This window comes from Marmota flaviventris, chromosome 10 (assembly GCF_047511675.1).
Source record: "Marmota flaviventris isolate mMarFla1 chromosome 10, mMarFla1.hap1, whole genome shotgun sequence".
Taxonomy (NCBI): Eukaryota; Metazoa; Chordata; class Mammalia; order Rodentia; family Sciuridae; genus Marmota; species Marmota flaviventris.
The window spans coordinates 20,686,863-20,709,254 of NC_092507.1; the positions used below are offsets into that span (position 1 = coordinate 20,686,863).

At 35.7% G+C, this 22,392-nt stretch overlaps 1 protein-coding gene across 5 annotated transcripts in view; it reads right to left on the bottom strand.

Moving 5' to 3' along the window:
• Positions 1–22,392, bottom strand: part of Eya3 (EYA transcriptional coactivator and phosphatase 3) — a 104,487-nt gene that overhangs the window by 38,528 nt on the left and 43,567 nt on the right. For 4 of the 5 annotated variants that reach the window (XM_027936972.3, XM_027936974.3, XM_071617527.1 and 1 more), the window contains 3 exons: positions 19,143–19,209; positions 14,001–14,137; positions 5,857–5,994 (listed from right to left, as the gene is read on the bottom strand). In XM_027936972.3, coding sequence (XP_027792773.2) covers positions 5,857–5,994; positions 14,001–14,137; positions 19,143–19,209 — 342 coding nt within the window. The remainder of the gene's footprint in view (positions 1–5,856; positions 5,995–14,000; positions 14,138–19,142; positions 19,210–22,392) is intronic. The other variant, XM_027936975.3, reaches the window with a different exon arrangement.

Below are 22,392 nucleotides of genomic sequence, written 5' to 3' on the forward strand. Positions count from 1 at the left end.
TGCAAAATCAGAAAAACAAAGCTTCTAAGAACCATGCCCCATTAGGTCAACCTAATATAGTCAACATACATAGCTTTGATCCAAAGGATGGTTACAGATTGGTGAGTGGCATAGCAGAATTAAGTGATATAGCCCCAAAGTTGAAAGGTTAACCCAAAGGGTAATGGCACATAAAAGTTTGTGTAAAATTTAGTTTTTACCTACCTGCCTAATTTTATGACATGTCACTCCATCTACCTTGCTCTGGCTTTCTCTGAATTACTCAAAAAAAAAAAAAAAAAAAAAAAAGACAAGGTCTTTATCATTCAGCAACTCTGCAATATTGCTCTCTCTGTCTTGACTGTCTTCCCCTCCAGTCCTCCTGGCATAATGGCACTTCTCCTCAGCATGTCTCACTTCCTCAGAGATGCTCTCTCTGACCTTTTTATTAAAATAAGTCCTTGGGTTGGGGTTGTGGCTCAGTGGTAGAGTGCTTGCCTAGCATGTGTGAGGCATTAGGTTTGATCCTTAGCACCCACATAAGAATAAATAAATAAAATAAAGGTTTAAAAAAAAAAAAAAAGTCCTTTCTTGTTTTCCCAATCATAGCAATCTACTTCGTTTTTCTTTCAGAGCACATTTCAATCAGTGGTTAAGTGCCCTTATTTATTCATGTAAAAATTGTTTTTTTTTTCTCCCCTTCCTAGACTATAAGTTCCACAAAGGAGTATCTTCTTATTTTATTACTTTTAATGTCTAGCAAGGCACCTGGCATATGGTAGATGACACTCTATACATAGTTATAGGAAGCACTAGGTGTCTTGCATACAGTAGGTATGAGGGGCAAAACCACTATTTTCTGCTAGAGGTTGACAGTGGGTGGATTACTAAAACTTACTCTCAGTGTGTGACCAATACACCTGACCAAAAACTCATTCAATTCCTTTGAGACCTAGTAAAAACTGTGCATATTTGGTTAAAAGCGATTGTTTAAGTAGGTTGCTCATTCTCTCATTTATCAGATAATATTGAGTGCAAGTACTATTTCATGTGCATGAGTTGCATCAATGTATAGAACAAAGAAATCTGTCCACAAAGAGCTTAGTAAATCAAAGTAATTTCCTGAACAAGGTTTCTTAATGTTTGGAGTACAGATTTACAGCATCAAGAAATACAGTATAGGATGATTTATGTGATAATGGATTAAAGCTAGAGAATTCAATAAGAACTCATGATTAATGTAACATAGACTATTATATATAGAAATATTTTTACATATGTGTACTTACATAGGTTAGTATACATACATATATTTCTTTCTCTGATAACTGAAAGAATCTTAAAGAAATGACACTGAACCAAGTGGAGTGGTGCATTCCTATAATCCCAGCAGCTTGGAAGCTGAGGTAGGAAGACTCCAAGGGAGGCATGCCTGGGCACCTTAGTGAGACCCTCAGCAATTTATTGAGACCCTATCTCAAAGTAAAACAAGAAAAGGGCTGGGGATGTAGCTCAGTGGTAGAGCTACCCTGGGTTCAATCCCTAGTACCACAACAACAAAAGAAGAAGAAGAAGAAGAAAAAAAAAAGACATCTGATACTCCAGTAGCAACAAGCATCCCTCATGCCCATATTTTGGTTTTTAATATCATCTTCTCCAGTAAGAGGAAACAGGTCTCCTTGGAGAAACAGTTGATTATAGGACTTGGACAGGTAATATACAAGATGAGACTGGAGCATCTCATAGTGCCAAAAATTAAAGAAAGTACTGAAAACAGAAACCAAAAAAATGGGGCTATGTAAAAAGGCATAGGATTCAACCAAAAGTGTTCCTGGTGGTTAAGTTGAAACAACAAAATACACTCAACACTCTCAAGGTCATCAAAAACAAGTAGAGTTGGAGAAACTGCAAAGTCTAGAGGAACCTAAATGTACTGTGGTATCCTACATGAGATCCTGGAACAGAAAAAAGACATCAGGTAAAAATTAAGAAAATCTGGGGCTGGGGTTGTGGCTCAGAGGTAGAGCGCTCGCCTAGCATGTGTGAGGCACTGAATTCGATCCTCAGGACCACATAAAGTAAAATAAAGACATTGTGTCCACCTACAACTAAAAAATAAATGTTAAAAAAATAAGAAAATTTGAATAAACTATATACTTAGCTGGTTCTTTAATTGTAACAAATATAATGTAAGGTGTTAATAATAGGGGAAAGTGTCTGCAGGGTATGTGGAGAGAGAGATGAAAACTCTCAGTACTATCTATCTATTCAATTTTCTATAAATCTAAAACTATACTAAAAATAACGTCTATGAATAAAAATGAAACAAAACACAAACTCCTGGTTAAAGAAAGACTATTGTGAATAGTTACCACAATAGTAAAGCCCAAAGACATTTAATAAAAGTTAAAATTAATTTTGAAACATCTTGATTTTGGCATTTGAAGATTATTAGTTAAGCCACTTCAGCTGAAGAAAATGACTAAAGGCAGAAACACATGGGTTCCAGACCCTTTAGGAAAAGACTAATACAAAAAGTCAGATCTGATCACTACCCTGGGGATCAGGAGGGAAAATAAGAAGTCATATCTACTTATTCAAAGATAAGTCATATCTACTTATTCAAAGATTTTTGTAAGTACACTAGAGCTGTCCTTTCTCACAACGGTACTACTGAGGTATAAACTTAAGAAAAGTTTTTTTTAAATTTTTTTTTTTAGTTATATATGGACACAATATCTTTGTTTTATTTATTTTTATGTGGTGCTGAGGATTGAACCCAGTGCCTCACACATGCAAGGCAAGCGCTCTGCCACTGAACCACAATCCCAGCCCAAGAAAAGGTTTGATTAGAGTTAATCAAGCCAGAAGAGGATCTGACTTTGATGTAATTTCTTCAGGGAAGATAGGTTGCTATCAATGCTTTGGGACAGGATGAGTGAGTACTGCTATTTTGGCCACTTTTAACAAAATTGAGCCAGGGGTGGTAAGCAACTCGGGAGCTGAGACACAAGGATTATAAGTTCAAGGCCAGCTCAGCAACTTAGTGAAGCTTTCAACAATTTAGAGAGAACCTGTCTCAAAATAAAAAAATAAAAGAACTGGAGATGTAGCTCAGTGGCAAAGTATCCCCTTGGTTCAATCGCCACACCAAAAAATAAAAAATTAAAAGTTGATACACTGGGGCTGGGGTTGTGGCTCAGTGATAGAGTGTCTACCTAGCATATGAGAGGCCCCGGGTTCGATCCTCAGCACCACATATAAACAAATAAAATGAAGGTATTGTGTCCAACTACAACTAAAATAAATAAATACTAAATATTTTTAAAAATTGATACACTGTACTTGTCTTTATTGTTTAATGACTGAGCAGTTATTTAGATGGAAAGCAGCAGCAGTCCTGAATAACTACCCTTCATTACCATACTAAAGTAAAGGTAAGGTAGGGAGAGGTGGGAGACAGTGATAATGAGGAACCCAGGCAGTTCAAATCCACCAATAATATCCATATTTCTTTTTAGCCGATAGTTTTTCTTTTCTTTTTTTAAAAACAGTTTATTTTTATTGATTTATTTTTTTATGTGGTGCTGAGGATTGAACCAGTGCCTCAAGCATGTGAGGCAAGCGCTCAACCACTGAGCTATAACCCCAGCCCCTTAGCCAATAGTTTTTCTACTAACTTTTCCTTCAGAATAAATGGCACAAATTGACAACCTGATAGTTAATTTCTGCCTTATTTTCTACCATGTGTCAAAGTGCTAACAAACATTAAAATGGGAGGAAAAATAAATTTATATTATGTTAGTACAGGTTTTCAAAATGGGAGAGTTGATACAGATAAGATGATTTCAATACTGAAAATCTAACAATTGCAGTCATGATCTGGGGTCAGAATACCCAACTTATATCATGTCTATATTATTTACTCTATGCCTTTGGACAAGTTACTTAGCTTTACTGTGCCTCAGGTTCTCCATCTGCAAAATGTGATTAAAAATACTTCCTTATTGTGTTGTTTTAAAGATTATTTGAGTAAGTTGGGCATGGTGGCACATGCAGCAATCTCAGTTACTCAAGAGGTTGAGGCAGGAGGACAGCATATTCCAAGCTAGCCTGGAAAATTTAGTGAGATCCTATCTTATAAGAAGGGGGAAGGGTGCTGGGCATATAGCTGAGTGACAAAATGCCTGTCTAGCATGTGTGAGGGTCTGTATTCAATCCCCAATACTAAAAAAACTAACATGAGTAACATCTATCCATTGCTTAGAATAATATCAAAATATAATAAGCATTTACTGAATACAAGCAATTATCATTAATTGCAAAATGAGGGAAACCAGGTTAACTAATCGCAAGGAAAAATATACACTAATACACAATAAGAAGAGTGGTTACTGATGTTTAAGTTTTTTTGTTTTTTTTTTGTACTAGGGAGGAGGAAGAAGTAAATATAGCTATCAAGATAATCAAATTCAAGATACAACTAAAGAAGAGTTGTGGTTCTCCATCCTGGTAGAAAGTTATTAATATATTTTCAACAATAAAAGGAAAAAAAAAAGAAAGTTATTAATATAAAAGAAGGGAACTCTTACTCTCACAATCAAGGTTTAGCCATGAGGAATATACCTATTTAGGAGAGTTGTGGCTACTTATTAACATAGAGAAACATTTTATAAAAATGAAAAGGAAAGTAGGGTGCTATGGCACACACCTGTAGTCTCCATTACTCTGGAGGCTGAGACAGGAGCATCACTTGAGCCCAGGAGTTCAAAGTCAACCTGGGCAACATAGCAAGCCGCTGTCTCAGGGGAGGAGAAAAAAAAAAAAAAAAAAAGAAAGGAGGTAGTGAAGATAGACAAAGTCATGTTCTTGAGTTTTTCCCCTCTTGATTTGTTTCCCAGCTTAGAAATAAAGAAGTGGAAGAAGACTAAGAAGGGAATATAAAGAAAGAGGAAACTTGATAAATGACAGGAGGTAAACATAGTGACCAATTCTGTTCCAGTAGACCAAACAGTAGTTCCCACTAAACTGAAAGTCAAAATTTTGTTTAATTTACATAATTTTTTTTTGTCATCACCAAAATTCATATTTTAAGAATACCTCACAAAAGTTTTAGCTGTCTATCATTTATTCATTTAGAGTCCATTTGTAAGAAATAAAAAGCCAGGAAAAAGGAGGCAGATGAAAAGTCAGGCACATGGACACTACTCCCAGAATAGAGCAAGGACAAACTGTTTGCTCTGGATTTGGTAGGGTGGCAACTAATCCCATAGTGCCTTTGAGTTTTCTGTCCTCTTTCCTAATTGTTCTGATATAATTTATCACCTTTTAAAAGAACAACTAAGGAAAGTAAAGTTACATAGAGTTTAATGCTATGCTTTACATCCTGAAACAAATAATAACGAACTTTTTGAGCAAAAGAAATACTCTCACCAAGAAGTACTTAATGAAAACAGGTGCAACAAAGCCATAGCAGAAAAACAGCACGCAGCTCACATACCACTCGGACAATTCATACACAAGAGGTCAGCAAATTCAGACTTATGGACTCTTCTGTTCACTTATAGGATAAAATGCCACTGAGAACAGATTAGAACAAAATCAGAGAGGTTTTTTGGACACCAACATAAAAAAGGGAAGCTTCAAACTACTAAGCGGCTCACATCCAAAGGCTATACTACTTACAAACCACACTCTTTAGCTCTGATTTGCCTAACACAAAAAGCATGCACATATCACTCCTTTCTATTTAAGAATACAGAGCACCTGTATTATCCAATCTGTTTGGATATACAGGTAGATTTAAAATTTAAAAAAACAACAATAATAATAATAATAATAATTAAATAACACACACACACAACCATGCCTATTTACCTTGAATGGGATAAGAATAATGTGCTGGGCTTGGCTGGCTTGTGGTTAACCCTGTAGTGCAGGTAAGAACACTGTGTTGACTTGGAGATGGAGTCTGAATTAAACCACTTTCAGGTTTCAAACCTGGCCACAATGCACCTGAATCAGATAAATTGGACCAATTACAAACAATACACTGGGACTGAGGAGCATGGTTATGCTTTTAATTATTAGCCAGTAGGTTTAAAATCTAAATCTTAAAACAAAAATAAAATTTGCTTGTAAGAGAAAATGAAAGATTCTCCCACTTGTAATACACCACAAGCAAATACACTTTCAAAGAATTAGGAGATGGGGGTCATAAAAGCAAAACTCCTGCTAAAAACCCCAATATTTGTGTGTGTGTGTGTGTATGTGTTTTTACGTGGTGTATACACACATATATGTTCATTTCAATGATTAAGGGTAACTGACTGGGGTTCAGAAAGAGTTACTGACACCAAACTGGAGAATCTGTCATAAAGAGTGTCTGATGTTCATTTATCCAAATTGTCAAGGTGGCAGATAATTTGGACAACTTCCACCCAAGTTTAAAATCCACTTACCCATTAAATAAAAACTGAATTTTTCTAAAATATATTAAATACTTTTCTGTTTCTTAAGCTGATTATTTATAACCTTTTTTCTTCTGATTATACAAGACATACCTGCTTATTTTTATAAATTAAAAATATTACAGAAATATGTAACTGGGAAAAAAGTAATATATAATTCTGTTGTTTAACTACTTTTAATAGATTGCAGAAGAGTCACCCAGATTTCTTCTACACATGTACTAATCTTTCTTATTTTTGATAAAAACAGATCATTTTATATATACCATTCATAATTTACATTTCCATATAATATCTGAGAGGCATCTTTTCATGTCAGAACATACAATCTGTTATACCATTATTCATAACTGTTCCCCTTTTTTTTGTACCAGGGATTGAACCCAGGGGTACTTAATCACTGAGCCACATCTCAGACTTTGTTGTTATTGTAGTAGTAGTAGATGGACAGTATGCCTTCATTTTATTTGTTTTATTTTTATGTGGTGCCGAGGATTGAATCCAGCACCTTACATATGCAAGGCAGGTGTTCCACACTGAGCCCAGCCCCAGCCCCTCGTTTTTTACTTTGAAACAGGGTCTCACTAAGTTGCTGAGGCTGGCTTTGAACTTGGAATTCTCCTGTCTCAGTCTCCCAAGCAGTTGGAAATACAGGCGTGCACCATTGTGCCTAGCTCACTTTTACTTTATTTTTATTATAATGCTTCTGAGTGACTATCTTCCCAAAATATATTTAGTCTTTTCCTGCCTTCTTAGCAAGGAAGAAATAGTGAATAGATGTTTCTCGTAATTACTGTTACAAACATCAATATTATGCTGTGATATATAAATATTAGAGTAAAGGCTACTGTAATGTAAAGACATTTACTTAGTACTAAATAAAACTTGCTAATAGTTCTATGATTTTTAGGTTCTGAGATCATTGTTTTTTTACCCAATGTGTTGCTTCTTTACAATTTCCCATCTTCATTTGCACCTCTTTTAATTTGCAATAACTAGGAAACCATAAACAAAGATTTTGTACATTACAGCCTAATGGTATCTTTTGTGAGTGAAATACTCATGATTACATAGATTTGGTGACAATTCTGGCTATACAAAAAAAAAAAAAAAACCAATTGCCTAGTTTTCCCACTATATTCTGAATAGCTATGGTTGCTGGATCAGTGTAGTTGAAGCTGATATTAGGCACTTTGCATGTAATCAGTACTAACATCAAATATAGCTTCATTAATCAACATTAATTAATTTCATTTACTCTTAATATGATAAGAAATCTATATTCAACTAATAAAAGCAATAGAAATACTTTAATAAGGACCTTTGCTTCTCCAGGGTGCTAAAATACCTCAGTACAACTTGGATTTGTCAATTCTGTTGATAAGAAAATCTAAGAATAGTAAAGGAGAAATGTGAAAATCTTGAATGGATAAAAAAATGTGGCATATATACACAATGGAATATTACTCAGCAATAAAAGAGAATAAAATCATGGCATTTGCAGGTAAATGGACAGAGTTAGAGAAGATAATGCTAAGTGAATTTAGCCAATCCCAAATAACCAAATGCTGAATGTTTTCTTTGATATAAGGAGGCTGATTCACAGTGGAATAGAGAGAGGGAGCATGGGAGGAATAGATGAACTCTGGATAGAGCAGAGGGGTTGCAGGGGAAGGGAGGGGGCATGGGATAAGAAATGATGGTGGAACGTGATGATCATTATTATTCAAAGTACATGTATGAAGACACGAATTGGTGTGAATATATTTTGCACAACCAGAGATATGAAAAATTGTGCTCTATATGTGTAATAACAATTGTAATGCATTCTGCTGTCATATATAAATTTAAATAAATAAATAATAATAAAAAAAGAAATGTGAAAATCTTAGGTTCACCTTGGAACATGGTTACTGCTTTGTCTCAAACCCTTAATGCATAAAAAGATGCATATTCTTTTCTTATCTATGAACTACATGAAATAACTTATCTGAGAAGATGGAATAATAATATCTTTAGTATGAATTAGGAGAACTGCCCCTTCCATTTATTTCATGGTCATTTAACTACACCTTGTCCAGGTCAGCCAGTCCTAAGGTAATATTTGCTAAGTTTGATTTTCAACAATAAAAATGTTTGAGGATTTATTTTTATTTACTTATTTATTTTGGGTACTGGGGATTGAACCCACAGGAGCTTTACTACTGAGCTACACCCCCAATCCCTTTTGTTTTTTGAGACAGCCTCACTAAGTTGTTGAGGCTAACTTTGAACTTGCCATCCTCCTCTGCCTCAGCCTCTTGAGTCACTGTGATTACAGGCATGTGCCATTGTGCCCAGTGAAGATATCATTTTAAAAACACGTATGATGTGAAATGCCAATTATCAGTAAAGAAAATAAAAAGGAGACACAGAGACAAGATGCGGAGGCAGGAAAGAAAGATGGCAGAATGGCAGACAGGACAAGATGCCAAGCTTTATTTATATCAATAGGTTACTTTAGGCCACTGGCATCATTAGCACATATTGTTCATTGTATTACTGGGCAGGTTACAGACTTAGCAACATTATGCAGCTTATTTATCAGTTACATACTAAGTTGCAATATGCAACCTTCGGAGCTCTGTGTAGCTCTCAAGAAAGTCCACTGTATAAAGTTACTGTTAGCAGGTTTAGACTCAGTGAAATAATGTGGTTGTCTAATAAGAGAGTTCCTTTATTCCCAGGAGCTGTGTGCCTGAAATCAAGGTCAAGGCTGATAAGACTCTAACACACAGTTTCCTCATGAAGGACAGTGAGTGATACAGCAGCCAGGCATCCTGTGTTTTTGCACAGAAGTTTTCCCAGCAGCCAGACATTTCTGTGTCTTTGCACAGAAACTTCCTAGCCACCAAGCATGCCACATTCATGAAGTTATCAGAGACCTCAATCCCAAACACAGAACCCCTACAAATATCAGTGCCTTAATTCTTGGTGGTTATGTATCACTCTTTTGGTAAGCAAATTACAATTTAAATGTCACAATTTCCTGATATATTGTAATCAATGTAATATCTTTTCTAAGTAGGTTTTGACCATGAGGTATTAATTTGTGAACATATTGTTATAGTATACTAAAGCAATATCTCATTAATAACAATGTATCAAGTGAGAATACTTTTATTATTAGTGTGTGAGTTAAATTTTATTTACCTATATTCAAACTGTACAATATTTATAAACTGGTCTCTCTTATAAGGGCACATGCATTTCTGGTCAGAAACACAATTAGATATTTAATATAAAATTATTTTATGAGAAACAGTTAAATAAAAGACAATAAAAATACTGCCTCCAGTATCACTGTAGTCCTGTTCTTCAGACATGTATATATCTTTCATTAAAGGCACCTTGTGCAGAATTCCAGTTAATAGGTAACATGACCAAATAAATGGTCTGACAATATAGAACTACTGCTTACAACAAATGAGAAAAACAAACTCTGGTTTATTGACTCTTTTTTTTGTCTACCAGCGACTGAACTCAGAAGCACTCAACCACTAAGCCATATCCCTAGCCCTATTTTATATTTTATTTAGAGACAGGGCCTCACTGAGTTGCTTAGCACCTTACTTTTGCTAAGGCTGGCTTTGAACTCTTGATCCTCCTGCCTCAGCCTCCTGAGCTGCTGGGATTCAGGTGTGTACCACCGTGCCCAGCCGGTATCTTGACTCTTAGTACACTGTGCCAGGAGTATGACTAGAAAGCTTTTCGAGCTCTTTCAGGCTTTGGTGCACCAATACCCTGCTTAGAGAGACTATAGAAAACGTAAATCTATACCTGAGTGTTAGTCTTCTGATGCCCCAGGGTGGGGGCCTTATCATAAATTCTACCACTCTAATCTGATCACTCAGTTTATAGTATATATCAGAGTCATGGCTCTTTAGAAATTAGTTTAATTAGGAAATGAAGGACACACATGCTAGGAAAAAAATGTAAGACTATATTGGTTTGCTGATTCAATAACTAATTTGGCTGAACTATTTTATACACACTAATAGTGTAAGCTGAGTACTACTCCTGATTACAAAAGAAGTATCACAAAAAATATTACTAAGTGAAATGAAATGAACCATCCTTTAACATATCTCCAAATATTCCAACTCACATTAAATTTTTTTTAAGTAAATCAGAAGAGTGGCAACTAAGAACATATTGTATATAACCCTTAGAAATAAATCCTTTTCCTCACATAAAATTCTTCAGATCACTAGGAATTAAGACTTCTAATCTCTTTTTCTATTCGACTATCCCATCCAACTCCTATAATAGTTCAGAAAAGAAAACGATCAGCATTCTTCATTTTTTAAAAATATTTATTTTTTAGTTTTTAGTGGATATAATGTCTTTATTTTATATCTATGCAGTGTTGAGGATCGGACCCAGTGCCTCATGCATACCAGGCAAGCACTCTACCACTAAGCCACAATCCCAGCCCATTCCTCATTTTTAAAAGATTATTTCTAACAAACCTTCCTAAAATTTTTTCTATTCTTTTCTCCTTTTTTTGAGAGGAAAAAACTTTTTAATTTCAGACATGATTCTGAGACCATCTTTTTGATACAGTTGTGAATTTATAAGTCCCTCTGGAATTAAACAGATGTAGGTTCAATTTTTACCCTGGGCATTTACTAATTGTATGACTTTGGGCTAGTGATTTAACCAAGTCTTAGTTTCCCTACCTATCAAAAGTGAAAATGTTACCACTTACCGCTTAGGACTATTCTGAGGACTAAATGAGACAATAATATATGGTGTAAAATTGCTTGACAAAGTAAGTACTCAAAAAATAGATTATTATAAGAGGTTTTCTCTAAGTCCTATTTACATCTGAAATAAAATAACAGACTAGCTAATCTTAAAATAGGCAGTACCAAAATCTTATTTTCAAAAGAAATGTTTTCTTTCTTTTAAGTGAACAAACTGCCAAAATGCATGTATTAAAACCCAAGAAAATGTCTTTTAATGATACAGTAACTTTCAAAAGTACTACAAACATCTCTTTTTTAAAAACATTTTTTAGTTGTAATTGGACACAATACCTTTATTTATTTATTTATTTATTTTTATGTGGTGCTGAGAATTGAACCCAGCGCCTTGCACGTGCTAGGCAAGCACTATACCTCTGAGCTACAACCCCAGTCCCATACAAACACCTGTTATACACAGCTCCGGAAAAAAAAAAATCTGAGAATATGCTACATCCATTGTCCATGTTACCTCAACCTAAATATCTCTTCCCCAGTAAGTGTTATATATTACTTAAAGTCAAGTTAATGACTATCTGTCTCTCTCAATTACTGACAGAAGAATTTATATAACACAAGTCTTTCTTACTCCCAGATATTAAACAAAAACAAATCAAAAGAGCCTTAATTATCAAATTTTTTCTACAACATAAACAATGTTTCGATGTTTTGTCCAAGATTTTTTTTTTGCAGTTGTAGATGGACAGAATGCTTTTATTTTATTTATTTTTATGTGGTGCTAAGGATGGAAGCCAATGCCTCACACGTGCTAGGCAAAGCGCTCTGCCATTGAGATGTCCCCAGCCCTCCTCTACGTTTTTAACAGAATTTTATAAATATATATAATTTAGAAATAAATGATCATAATAGATACAATACCTAGGATCTTTATGCACATGGTATTATGTTAGCCATTCCATAAACTGAATTCAGAGATAATGGGAATCTTATTTCATATACAACAGCAGGAATGATTAACTGTTCAAAAATGTTGTAAATGATTTGGACTTGCTCATAATAAATTCAAATCAAAATAGAGGGTAAAAAATGTGAAAATAATTACTTTATAATTATTAGCTGTCCAAAAATTAGCTTTAATATACACAAATAAAAATAATCACAAAAATATTCTCAGAGGGTTCTCTTTCCAAAAGGAAAGAGTCTTGGCTGGTTAAAAATATGACTAAGAAGCTGGGAATAGAGGCATACTCCTGTAATCCCAGGGACTTGGGAGGCTGAGGCAGGAGGATTGCAAGTTTGAAAACAGCCTCAGGAACTTAGTGATGCCCTAAGCAACTTAGCAAGACCCTGTCTTATAATAACAAATTTTTTAAAGGGCTGAGGATGTTGCTTAATTGTTCAGTACCCCTGGATTTAATTACTGGCACACACACACACAAAAAAAACACTCACTGACATAACATAATAAAAGACTATCCAAATGGGCCAGGAAAGATAAGAATGTAGAAATCAAAGGCAGGCAACAGTTAACACATCCAGAATCTATGTGGTGATTTTTGGAAATTTTTCTAATTCCCAGCTTGTTTAAATAAAGTCTACAAAGACATAATTTTATTAACATATTACATATTTAAAATATTTCTCTAAATTTTCTAACACCAGTGCTAGAAAAACAGACAAGGGGAAATAAAGCACACTGCATCTAGCTATCAATTTACACACACACACACACACACAGAAAAATCAGCATAGAAATTAGGTGCCCAAAAAACCTCAAATTAACGTCTGATAAATCACTCTGATTTTCAGTTCATGTCCAAGATACCTAAAACCAATTAAAATAATTCCCTATGCACATGATAAGGTTATAGAAAATTGGAGATTTTCTCGTTTTAAGATGACTTTCGGGGGGCTGGGGATGTGGCTCAAGCAGTAGCACGCTAGCCTGGCATGCATGCGGCCCGGGTTCGATCCTCAGCACCACATACAAACAAAGATGTTGTGTCTGCCGAAAACTAAAAAATAAATAAATATTAAAATTCTCTCTCTCTCTCTTAAAAAAAAAAAAAAAAGATGACTTTTGGTTTAGCAGGACATTTGATCAGTTTGGGGCTGGGGTGAGCATAGACAGGAAAGAGAGAAATTGGCCAAAACCAAAAAGCAAAACCCCACCAACCATAGAGTATTTTATGAGGCATATTTTATCTGGACATTAAGACTACCTGAATTTTAGCTGGGAGCAGTAGCGAACACCTGTAATCCCAGTGGCTTGGGAGGCCGAGGCAGGACAATTGAGAGTTCAAAGCCAGCCTCAGCAAAATTGAGTTGCTAAGCAACTCAGTGAGACCCTTCTCTAAATAAAATACAAAATAGGGCAGGGGATGTGGCTCAGTTGTCGAGTGTCCCAGTATTAAATAACATACAAAAAAATCCAGATTACCTGGTTTGGGCAGAAAATTGGCCATTTCAAAATATACTTATGCTTACCTAACTATGGTACCATGCTATATATAAAGTAAGTTAAATCAACAGTAATTCTTCAAAGAGCTTTTCAAACACTTTAAAGATTTTAAGCTTCAGAGTCAAACTTTGGAAGTAGCTAAATTTTTGTGAGTGAACAAATGAGTATTGGAAAACAATTTTATATTACATGCATTAAACATCTTGTATACCCAAGTTCTGAATAAGAACTCTGTAAAAGATGACACATCTTTCAGCTTCCTGATTAGCCATGCTTGCTTTTTGAAGCTTCTGGAGTATAAAATCAACATTTGTAGAAATTGCTTATAATAGAATGCCTTACCAAAAGGAGGTAGTCCATATGTTTGTGTTGCCTGAGGATAGACAGCATAGGGTTGAGACTGCTGTAGTGTCTGGTACTGAGTCTGCCCAGGGTAAGCAGTTTCCGAAACAGGAACCGACAGGATATGTGCATAAGGTCTGGAAAAATTCAAGAAAACGAAAACTTTCATGAAAAATTCAAGAAAACAAAAACTCTGAGTTATTTTAGTAATAAAAAATAGATAAAATAATTAATAACATTAAAGTTAAAAAATCAGAAATGAGACAGCTTATCTGCCACATAAAATGGCTCTTATGGTCAGAAAGCTGAATGCTTTTTTCTTTTTCAGGTTCTACTACATCCACCTAAGGAAAAATTTTATGGAAAACTTAATACTTTCAAACATCCTTCCAAGTTCCAATTATTATCCTACAAACATCCATGATGTAGTACATAAAAGGCACTACGTGAGGCGAGGCACAAGAACTAAAAATATTTATGCCCTTATTTATGTCTTCATACAGAGTAAAATCCTAAAATAATAGAAAACTAGATAGAAAAGAATTGGCAATTGGATCTCATTCTCCACCCAATTCCTTGGGCTAAACTAAAGTTCTGAGAAGGAAAGTTGGACTTGGAGAAGAGGATGAGGCTGATTGAGAAAAGGCAAACGAGGGGGGCTGGGGTTGGGGCTTAGTGATAGTCCACTTGCCCGGCATGTGTGAGGCACTGGTTTGATTCTCAGCACCACATATAAATAAAGAAAATAAAGGTCTATCAACAACTAAAAAGAAAGAAAAGGCAAATGACTATATCAGAAAACAAAGGGTAGGGGTGAACTCTAATATTCTCATATCAAGCTTTATAAAATAAGAGCCAGGTTAACTAATAACATCTGAGAAATCTCAGTTAAGACTTTATCTCCCCACTGATATTTAAGTAAGAGCAATACCATCACTAGTTGGTGGCAACCAATCAGGAATCCTTAAGGATTTGAATTCAGCAGGTAAGTCCCTGGGACTTCATACACTGGCTAGCTGACCTGTCATTTCATCCATGCAATTACACTGAATGTTTGAGTATCAGTTACTCTATTTGGTATATTATGATGTACTTCCGATGCAAGGAAAAAATGTTATTTGTATTATTATTGTATTATTTATGTAATAAAAACAAAATAAGGGTGGAAGGTATATGTTGTAGCAGGGGAAAAGATTTTTTGCAACTTTCGAGGTAAAGGACAATAAGGGAAGGCTACAAAGAAATGGTATGTGAGCTGAGCAGATAGCATGTACACATAATCAGGAGAGAAAGGGTGTTCTAAAAAAACATTTTCTAAGGATGTTTCTAAAAAGAAACAGTATTCTAGAAGGAAAAAAGCCCTGGTACAGAGGAAGGAAAGCAAGGGTTTCAGTCTCTAAGGAACAAACACTATATTATTAAGGCAAGTATATTGAGAAGAAAAGTAACGAGCAAAAGACAGAAAGATTGGGGCTGGAGTTGTGGCTCATTGGTAGTGCATTCACCTAGCACGTGCAAGGCCCTGGGTTCGATCCTCAGTACCACATAAAAAGAAATATATAAAAAAATAAAGGTATTGTGTCCAACTACAACTAAAAAATAAATATTAAAAAATAAAAGAGGCAGAAAAATAAAGCAAAGCCCCTGGTTAAAAGAGTTCAGACACATCTGAAACAACTGGGAGGCACTAAATTGCTGAGCAAAGGAGGACAAGGTCAAAGCTATTCTTTAATAGAGGTTAATTTGACATTGTTTTCTAAAATGAATTAGAAGGAGGTAAAGCTGCAATGGAGGTCCAGTTAAAATCACAATACAATGTTTCTGATATGTAGTAAGGAGATCTGAATTAAGATAGAAAGCACAGCTAATAAAATGAATGTAGCAGGTATGCAAATACTTTATTTGGCATATGTAACATATTCATGACTCAGTGGACCCCAAGAGACTGTATTCATAGCTAGATCTGAGCTCAGGAAACAGTTCAGATAATAGTTGCTATTCAAGTCATATGGGAACAGTCTGAAGTATTAGTGACCTTGGATGGATTCATTTTCAGAGATAAGAAAGATCACAGGGGGCTGGGGTTATAGCTCAGTGGTTGAGCGCTTGCCTTGCACATGTGAGGTACTGGGTTCAATCCTCAGCACAACATAAAAATAAATAAAGATACTGTGTCCATCTTAAAAAAAAATTGAAAGATCACAGTATCCTTTTTCATGTGTCTGCAGATCTCAAAGCTCAAATGTGTTTTTATATTTATTATCTAATTTCTTCATAATAATCCCACAGAATAGGTTTAATCATCTCACAGAGAAAACCACATGAAAATGACTAGGCAAGGCCATTAGTGTTAATATCAGATTAGAAACAAAAAACTCAATGAGTTGACTTTTTAATTAGTTTATTTTTAATACAAAATTCAAAAGGAAAAATGGGCACAACTAGAAAAAAAATGCCAATTTCTTTTTACAGCTCTCACAGGGGCACCTCTCACCATTTCTTTATGTCTCCTATGTTTGTAACACAGAAACCAATCCACAAAACTACAACTATCTTATATTTGATAAAGGGGCTAAAAGCATGCAATGGAGGAAGTATAGCATCTTCAACAAATGGTGCTGGGAAAACTGGAAATCCATATGCAACAAAATGAAACTGAATCCCTTTCTCTCGCCATGCACAAAAGTGAATTCAAAATGGATCAAGGAGCTTGATATCAAATCAGAGACACGCCGTCTGATAGAAGAAAAAATTGGCTACGATCTACATTCGGTGGGGTCGGGCTCCAAATTCCTCAATAGGACACCCATAGCACAAAAGTTAATAACTAGAATCAACAAATGGGACTTACTCAAACTAAAAAGTTTTTTCTCAGCAAAAGAAACAATAAGAGAGGTAAATAGGGAGCCTACACCCTGGGAACAAATCTTTACTCCTCACACTTCAGATAGAGCCCTAATATCCAGAGTATACAAAGAACTCAAAAAATTAGACAATAAGAGAACAAACAACCCAATCAACAAATGAGTCAAGGACCTGAACAGACACTTCTCAGAGGAGGACATACAGTCAATCAACAAGTACATGAAAAAATGCTCACCATCTCTAGCTGTCAGAGAAATGCAAATCAAAACCACCCTAAGATACCATCTCACTCCAGTAAGATTGGCAGCCATTATGAAGTCAAACAACAACAAGTGCTGGCGAGGATGTGGGGAAAAGGGTACACTTGTACATTGCTGGTGGGACTGCAAATTGGTGCAGCCAATTTGGAAAGCAGTATGGAGATTTCTTGGAAAGCTGGGAATGGAGCCACCATTTGACCCAGCTATTCCCCTTCTTGGTCTATTCCCTAAAGACCTAAAAAGAGCATGCTACAGGGACACTGCTACATCAATGTTCATAGCAGCACAATTCACAATAGCAAGACTGTGGAACCAACCTAGATGCCCTTCAATAGACGAATGGATAAAAAAAATGTGGCATTTATACACAATGGAGTATTACTCTGCATTAAAAAATGACAAAATCATAGAATTTGCAGGGAAATGGATGGCATTAGAGCAGATTATGCTAAGTGAAGCTAGCCAATCCCTAAAAAACAAATGCCAAATGTCTTCTTTGATATAAGGAGAGTAACTAAGATCAGAGTAGGGACGAAGAGCAGGAGAAGATTAACATTTAACAGGGATGAGAGGTGGGAGGGAAAGGGAGAGAGAAGGGAAATTGCATGGAAATGGAAGGAGACCCTCAGGGTTATACAGTGGAGGGGGTAGAGAGAGAGGAGGGGAGGGGAGGGGAGAGGGGGGAGGGGGGATGGTGGAGGATGGGAAAGGCAGCGGAGCACAACAGACACTAGTATGGCAATATGTAAATCAATGGATGTGTAACTGATGTGATTCTGCAATCTGTGTATGGGGTGAAGGTGGGAGTTCATAACCCACTTGAATCAAAGTGTGGAATATGATATGTCAAGAAATTTGTAATGTTTTGAACAACCAACAATTAAACAATTAAAAAAAAAAAAAAAGAATATACCCTGGCTTAATAAGCATACTTATACTTGTCTATGCATGCATAGGTCTATCTCTTCACTAATTCACAATTGGTAATTTGGTATATATACTGTTCTGCACCTATCCATCTTGAAATGATTAACCTGGTTGGTCTTAACGCTGACCTTACCTTACCTCTTAGTGACTTCAATCCACCAAATCTATCTAACTTTAAGCCCAATTCTATTCTGAGGACATTCCTCAAACAAGGAAATGAACAGAGATTAAGCTGAGAAGTCCCAAACCAGGGCCATCTTGAGCAGATTTTTAAATTTCTGGGTTAAGGTAGAGGAAAGAAAAGGATCACAGATCAATCAGTAGTATGTTTTGATCACTAACAGTATTTTCTTTTTCTTTTTTCTTTTCTTTTCTTTTTTTGGTGGTGTTGGGGATTGAACCAAGAGCCTTGTGCATGTGAAGCAAGCACCCTACCAACTGAGCTATATCCCCAGCCAACTAACAGTATTTTCCATTTTCAGTGTCTACTCATTTACAGTGGGTTCCTGTGTAACAGTAATCTATTCCACGCAACTATCTACCTTTTAAAAGGATGTTGTAGCCAGGCATGATGGCACACGCCTGTAATCCCAGTGGCTCAAGAGGCTGAGGAGGAGGATCCCAAGTTCAAAGCCAGCCTCAGCAACTTAGTGAGGCCCTAAGCAAGTCAGTGAGACCCTATCTCTAAATAATATACAAAAAAGGGTGGGGATGCAGCTCAGTGGTTAAGTGCCCCTGGGTTCAATTCCTGGATTAAAAAAAAAAAAAAAAAAAGATGTTAGTTAGGTACAGCAATGTGTGCTTATAATCCTAGCTACTCAAGAGGTTCACACAGGAGGATCACAACTCCAAGGCCAGCATGGGCAACTTAGAGAGACTCTATCTCAAGACCCTATCTCAAAAAATAAAAGGGGGGCTGGGATGTAGCTCAGTGGTAGAGTGCCCCTAAGCTCAATCTCTACTACCATAAAAAAAAAAAAAAAAAAGGGTTTACATAGATTATATTTAGAGGAAACAGAAATAGGAATAAAGACAGAGCATGAGAAGTGAAAAGGTATACATATATTTCAAAAATAATCATTCAACTTACTTTGCAGAATACATTTGTGAGGTATAATCATTGGATGAGCGAGGGATGTAATCGGTGCATGTCATAACTGAAAAAAAGATAATATCACCAGGCAAAAAAGTTAGAACATTTCAAAAATGAAATGGAAAAACTGCACATTCCACTGCATAGTCATTCAAACTAAATTAACAGAACACAGTTTGGATATCACAAAGTTTGAAAGACTGTAGCAGAAAAATGCCACTTTTGTGTTTATAGACCTGTTTGTAGACTTTCAGAGACAATGAAAGAATTGAGAATGTGGGGTGACAGGGGTATGGAAAAGAGCCAAAGGCTGATTCCAACTGATTTATATCTTTACCAATCAATGATCTAAAACCATAGATAAAGTAACCCTCTAAGCTCTCAGCTGTGCTCAGGAAAACTTAAAAAGCAAGTTTGTATCCGGGAAATCACATTATCCTTCTTCAGCTTATTCATTCTCTGGGTGCTTATTCTATTCTTAGTAAAAGACGATAAGAATGATCTCCAAATCTTTGGGGGAAGTAACCAATTTTATTAGAAAATTGTTGTTACTGTTGTATATAAAGAATGGTAAAATAGATGCAAGTACAGTACTTTTTTTTTTTTTTTAATGTGCATAGTAAAGGCTTTGTTTACATTTGGCAAAGTAGAGACAGACTTAAGAAACTGATGTGATATTCTGATAAACTGTCAGGTATAAGTGACTTTACCAGGTGGTATCTCTTGACCCCCATGATTTTACATTGAAAAAGCTGCTGTGAAGCTATGACCCTTATGATTACATCTGAGATAAATGTTGTAAATATTTGATTCAAGTTTGACAGGTAGCTATATGCCATTCATTAGGCACTATTTCAGTTCACATTGTAGGCAGTTACATTGCAAAATGCTTTCATCAGACTCCTGAACTATTCAAGAACTTCCTTCAACAACAATAAAAGAAGCTATTCTACTGTCAACAGGGACTGGAACCAACTAAGTTTGTATCTAGCTGGGTTCACTGAAAGAGTACCTGAACCCAAAAGGAAACCCCAGTCAAGAACAGACAAGGGACCAATTCTTGTCCAAGGGTTAGGGCTGTAGTTCAGTGGCAGAGCGCTTTCCTAGCGTGTGTGAGGCACTGGATTTGATCCTGAGCACCACATAAAAATAAATAAAATAAAGGTATTGTGTCCAACTATAACTAGAAGGATTTTTTTTTTAAAGAGTAAGGCAATCAATACCTGTGAGCTTATTATAGAAGATATTATCCAATGTCATTGTTTGAAGTCTTTAAAAATAATTATTGGACACCTGAAGGTGATATTCATCTATAATCATCATGTCAAAAACGAAGGGGATGGGCTGGGGTTGTAATTCATTTGGTAGAGTGTTTGCTTTGCATGTGTGGGGCCTTGGGTTTGATCCCCAGCACCACATAGACAAATAAATAAATTAAAGGTGTTATGTCTGTCCACAACTAAAAAAAATTTTTTTAAATGAAGGGGAAGTTTTTAAAACCCATCACATATAATGAAAGGTAAGATCCTTTGACTTCTACATAGTTCTCACTGTGATGACACGTACTTGACAAACTCAAAACTTTATTCCCTTCAAATTTAATTTAATCAAAACATTCTGGGAAAATTAGGCCAATTTTAACTCTCCTAGATAATGAATAAAGCTTGATCTTGGCAATACTTGGGAATCATGAAAGGATTATAAAGAGTCAAGGCATAATCTATCATTATGAATAGGAGGAGAAGAGAAGTAATATGTTGGCTTAGAGTAGAATATCAATAGTGAGCCAAGGCTTTGATATACACTCTGAAGGCACAACTAATGATGTTCTGATGGGTTTGGGTGTAGTAGGAAATAAGGAAAACATAGAATTGCAGGATGGTTTCTAGGTTTTTAGTTTGAGAACGATGAGACAGTGATACCTCTTCCAATGATGAGCCAGTCTAGGAGATGAACAGACTTGATGGGAGCTTGAGGATAAAGCTCTTCTTCAGACATTTTAAGTATGACTTTCCTTTCAGACATCTAAGTAGAGATCTCAAAAAGGCAGTTGTATATTTAAATGAAATCAGGGGAGATTGGGGCTGGGGTTGTGGCTCAGTGGTAGAGCATTTGCCTGGCACGTGTGACACTGGGTTTGATCCTCAATATAACTTAAAAATAAATTATTAATATGAAGATATTAAAAAATTTTTTTAATCAGGGGAGATATCAGACTGGAAATATAAAATTGGGATTCATTAATAATATATTATATGTTTAAAGTAATGTAATGAATGGGAGGTTTCTGAAGGAGAAAAGATGGCAGCTTTAGAACTAAGCCCTGAGGCCCATCAGTATTCAGCATTCTGCATGAGGAAGGAATGACCATCAAAGGAATAAGATAGGAGGAAATATGGTGGGAGGCAGAACATAAAAGAGATATTTCTACTACAACTGGCAATAAGAAAATAACAAATGACCTTGACAGGAGAAATCTCGCTGGAAGAGTGGGGACATGAAGCTAAACTGAGTAGGTTGAAGAGTGAATGGGAGATGAGCAAATAAGGGCAACTCTTTTCAGAGCTTCTGATATGCCACAAAACAGAGAGAAAGTCTTCAACTAGTATAAGATGTGAAACCCCAGGGGGTTTTATTAGTGTGTGAAGATGGTAAATACCACAGCATATCTCTTTACTCTCTGGAAGGATTAAGAAGAGAAAAATATAATGATGTAGGAGTGGTGGGAGAATAACAATAGTACTAAAGTCCTTGAGAAAAGTGAGACAGGTCAGACTACGGAACACAAGTAAAATGATGTACATCAGACAGGAATAAGAATACTACTTCCATTAAAACACAAGGAAGCAAGAAAATAGGCAGATTTGAAGATTTGGTGGTGGTGAGATAATAAGGGAGTTTCCTGACCATAGCTTTTATTGGAGAAGGCATGATCATTCAAGAGTAAGGAAAAGTGAGTATTGGTTCTTTGAAAGAAGCGGTGTAAAATATTTAACAGAATTTGTTAAGGAAATGTAGGATTTCAAAGCACATTGGGTGCCCACCTGAAGTTCTATGACTAGAGTGCAAATAGTGACTTAGGTACATAATTCTATCCAATAATGTTGTTTGTGTACATTTTATGGGGAAGGTAGAAAGTTGGGTTAAATTAGGACTGGAGTATAACAAGGAGAATAAGGGTAAGAAAAGGGTTTATTATTAAAAGTTATTGAAAGTTGCATCAATAAAAATATGGAAAAAATAAAAG